Source organism: Myotis brandtii, unplaced genomic scaffold, assembly GCF_000412655.1.
Source record: "Myotis brandtii unplaced genomic scaffold, ASM41265v1 scaffold356, whole genome shotgun sequence".
Lineage (NCBI taxonomy): Eukaryota > Metazoa > Chordata > Mammalia > Chiroptera > Vespertilionidae > Myotis > Myotis brandtii.
The window spans coordinates 287,793-291,938 of record NW_005363687.1 but is presented as its reverse complement, the minus strand read 5'-3'; the positions used below and the strand labels follow the sequence as shown (position 1 = coordinate 291,938).

The window sequence follows — 4,146 nt, the reverse complement described above, 5'->3', positions numbered from 1 at the left end:
GGTGGGGTGGGAACCGGGTGAAGGGGAACTATGGGGGGGGGGAGAGGAACAACTGTAATAATACGAACAATAAAAATTTAATTAAAAGAAGAAAGAAATGCATCCTGGGTAGTGGGGTGTCCAGGGACCAGCACAGGTCAGCAGTAGGGAAGGTCTGAACTGCACTGGGCTAGGGGCATTGATCTGGTTCGGGTCACAGGTGGATGTGATGTTGGGGGCTGGAGCCTGGTAGCCTTGACCATGCTGGTGTCAACTCACTGAGCTGGTGTTGGGGCCACACCCTGCTCCATGTCCCTTGCATCTGCTTCCAGTTCAGGGAACATGTGGCTGCTCTGCTTTGCCTCACCCTATGCTTAGCCCCGGGTCCTGCCCCAGTCCCAGGTCCAGCCCATCGTCCAAACCCACTAGCATCCTAGAGCCCCCAATCCTAGAACCAGGCCTGCCTCAGGCCCGGCCAACTCCAAACCCAAACACAGACCCTGCCTGGGTCCTGTCCTTGGCCACTGGCTCAGGTCCAGGTCCAGGTTCAGGTCCAGGTTCAGGTCCGGGTCCAGAACTCACCTTTCTTACACTGAAGGAAGGCTCCCTGAAGGCGTCCTACCTGCCCCTGCAAGGCCTCCACCTGCCGCCTCAGAGCAGCGATGTCTGCAGGAGAGAGAGGCCCAGTGAAGACCAGTCCCTCACAGCCAGGGATCGGCTCAGAGTCCGGGTCCCAAGGGAAGGGTGCTCAGTGACAGGCTTTCCTGGGGGAGGGTAAGGGGCTGGGCCCCCAGGAAGCCCACAGCTGCTGGCACAGCTGGCCCTGCTGCCCACAGGGTCCCTGAGGCTCTGTAGTGAGCACACTGTGCCCTGAGCAGGTCCTGGCACCCCACTAACTCTGATCCCGATGACATTTCACAGCAAGTTCTGAGAGTCTGGGAGCACACCTCTGGAGGAGGGGGTGGGGAGATGGCAGGATAGCACGTCCGTCAAGTACTCCCCATCCCTGGGTTATTTGGTGCTCACAGCTCTCTGATGAACGGGAAGGGAGCTGAGGTGTCCCAGTGATCACATGGGAAGCTGCTCAGGCTGGCCCTCCCCTGAGCACAGAGTATATCCAGAGCCTCACCTTCCTACCTCCGGCCTGACAGCCTTTCCCAGTTTCACACCCGCCTCCTTTCCCCACAATGGACTGACCACTGACCTAGAGGGCCCTCCTCCCTCTGCACCTGGTGGGGTGCGCAGAGCCAGGGGAGGCGACCTTACCTGGAAGCCCACTCTCTCCCTTGGCTCCTCTCTCCCCAGGAGCACCTCTGTCCCCCTTCAGTCCTGGGGGGCCCCTGGCGCCTGGAGGTCCCTGTGGGCCCGGGGGTCCTGCAGGCCCTGAGATCAGACAAGAAGAGGTGGGTGAGCTCAGCACACATTTTCCCGCATATTCCCCCTCCCGGCATATGGGCTGTGCTATTGTCCAGCAATACACTCTCCCATGTACAGTCTGTCCCATAGCCAGCCATGCACCCTCTCTGTACAGTACAGTCCCATCACCCAGCACCCGGCCTTCCCAGGATGTGGACTGTCCCTGCTGCTCACACCGCACTCTCCCCAGTTACAGAGCTCAAGCCCAGTGAGGCACCTCCTTGCACAGACACCCCATGACCAGTGTTGCAGCTCTGAGCTGGCAGGGTGATGGCGGAGGGACAGGCATCCGCAGCTTCAGGTGGACACAGCTGGACCGAAGGCCCGCCCCAGCTTTTCCCATCACTCACCTGCTGCCCCTGCACTACCAGGGGCTCCACGCTCACCAGGGGCACCTTTATCTCCTTTGATACCTGGGGGGCCTCTTGTCCCTGCAGAACCCTGCATGCCTGGGGCACCCACTTCTCCTGAGGAAGGAACAGATTGGGACAAAAGCTGCTGAGAGTGTGTGCAGCCTGGATCATTTCCTCGGCTGTACGTGGAGAAGGAGAACTGGGGGGCTGTGCATCCCACTGTCTGGGCTCCTCCAGATGTGGGGATGTGGGGGACAGGGGCCACAGCAGGGCCTGCCAGTGGTGATGGCCTGGCTTCCCTGGCACGCTGAGCATCCTTAGGTCACATCATGGGTTGCCACTGTCACTCCTCCCTCTCCCTTTCGGACCTCCACACACCAACCTCCTACCTTTGGGTCCAATGTCTCCTTTGGGGCCTGGTTTGCCTTGAGGTCCTACATTCCCCGGCATTCCTGATGGACCCTCTGGTCCAGCCGGCCCGGGCACACCTGGAGGTCCCGGAGGTCCTGGGAAAAGGACCAGCCAGTCAGTGGACGGAGTCTTCTCAGAAGGGGGAGAGCATGAGAAGGTGAGAGCAGTCATAGAGGTCAGAGAACAGCACCATCCTACAGATGCCGCCCAGCAGTATTACAGCCTTCCCTGCGTGAACCCAGCACCACCCCCAGGGCACCCTCCTTCCTGGGATGGGTATGTGCATCCTCCTGCATGGCCTAGTGGCAGGCATTGCAGTCCACGCCCACTGCTCACCACGTGGCCCCGAGTCTCCCTTCGGTCCAGGTTCTCCAGCAGATCCATTGTCTCCTTTGGGGACATCCAACATCTCTATTCTCCCTTTAGCTCCTGGTGAACCTGTAGCAGCAGAAGAAATGGGCATAAACCTGGCCCTGGGCCTAGGAGGAGCAGCACCTGCAGGTCAGCCCTGCATTCCTTCAGGTTCCGCAGGTGTAGACATTCCACCTCCACACTCCTCAGTCCAGTGGTGACCCAGGAGACTGGTGTGCACATCCCCGTTTCACAGGTGAGGAAACAGGCCTGCCTGAGCTGGAGGGGGTCTTGCCAAAAACTGTCTTATTTCCATGCAGTGCACCCTCCCTGGCCTGAGGCTGCAGGATTACAGCAGGGGATCTGCCAGCTTTTGCCGGGGATCATGGACTCCTGGCTTTCCCCTTCTTAGGACCAAACTTTATATCAGAAATAATCCCTGACATGAGTCACCAGGGAAATGCAAATCAAACCCAAGAGATATGATCTCACCCCTCCTAGAATGGCGACTATAAAAAACACCAAAGCTCACAAGTGTTGGTGAGGATGTGGAGAAGAACTCCTATGTACTGTTGGTGGGATTGTAAATTCGTGCAGTCACCATGGAGACCAATATGGAGTTTCCTTAAGACATTAAAAAGATTAAAAAAATATATGATCCAGCAATACCACATCTGGGTTTTATCCAAAAGAAATAAAATACTAGTTTGAAAAGGTATTTGTGCCCTCATGTTTATTGCAACATTTTTTTACAGTAGCCAAGAGGTGGAAACAACCTAATACTGTCCATAATGGATAAAAATGTCACACATACACTGGAATATTATTCAGCCATAAAAAAATCCTACCATTTGCCACAACATGAATGGATCTTGAAGGAATTATGCTAAGTGTCATAAGTCATACAAATTAAGACAGATACAGTATGATCTCATTTATATCTGGATTCTAAGAAACAAAACAAAGAACCTGAACTCATAAATGCAGAGGTCAGATTTTTGGTGGTTGCATAAGATGTGAGCTGGGTGGTAGGCAAAAAGGTTGAAGGTCAAAAGCTACAAAAGTCCAGTTATAAAATAAATAAGACCTAGGGATGCAATGTACAGAATGGTGACTATATTTAATACTACTATCCTATCTAATAATAGACAAACATGGTAATTAGCCATACCTCCGCTACCCTTCCCATTGCTAATCAGGGCGATATGCAAATTAACTGCCAACCAAGATGGCGGCCGGCAGCCAGGCAGCTTGAAGCAAACAGGAGGCTTGCTTGCTTCAGTGACGGAGGAAGACAACATTCCCTGCCTGCCGCTGCCGGCCTCTGAGCTTTCAGTTTAAGAAACATTGTTACAATTATAGAAGCTAAACAAAACCCCAGAAACCTGCTTTCAGCCAGCCGGGCCTCAGAGCTGGAGTTGAAACCGTGTTTTGATTATAGAACCCAAACAAACCAGATACCTGCTTTCAGCAGCCATGGTCTCAGAGCTGGAGCCAAGGCTCAGAGAGAAAGCCGGCTCTCAGTTCCAGTGACAGCCATAGAAGGTAAATAAATCCAAGAATTAAAAAAAAAGAAAAAAAGGAGAGGTTTGGAGCTTCAGTTGCCCGCCAGCCTGAAAACGGCCCTCAGCCCTTC

The 4,146-nt window shown here is 54.2% G+C and overlaps 1 protein-coding gene across 2 annotated transcripts in view; it reads right to left on the bottom strand.

Annotated features, from left to right (window-relative positions):
* LOC102253816 (pulmonary surfactant-associated protein D) overlaps window positions 1-4,146 on the bottom strand; it is a 38,023-nt gene that overhangs the window by 5,526 nt on the left and 28,351 nt on the right. The window contains exons 1-5 of one of the 2 annotated variants that reach the window (XM_014544207.1): window positions 2,496-2,745; window positions 2,138-2,254; window positions 1,746-1,862; window positions 1,246-1,362; window positions 562-645 (exon numbers count right to left, since the gene is read on the bottom strand). In XM_014544207.1, coding sequence (XP_014399693.1) covers window positions 562-645; window positions 1,246-1,362; window positions 1,746-1,862; window positions 2,138-2,254; window positions 2,496-2,622 — 562 coding nt within the window. In that variant the 5' untranslated portion in view covers window positions 2,623-2,745. Of the gene's footprint in view, window positions 1-561; window positions 646-1,245; window positions 1,363-1,745; window positions 1,863-2,137; window positions 2,255-2,495; window positions 2,746-4,146 lie in introns of those variants that run through there. The other variant, XM_005871772.2, reaches the window with a different exon arrangement.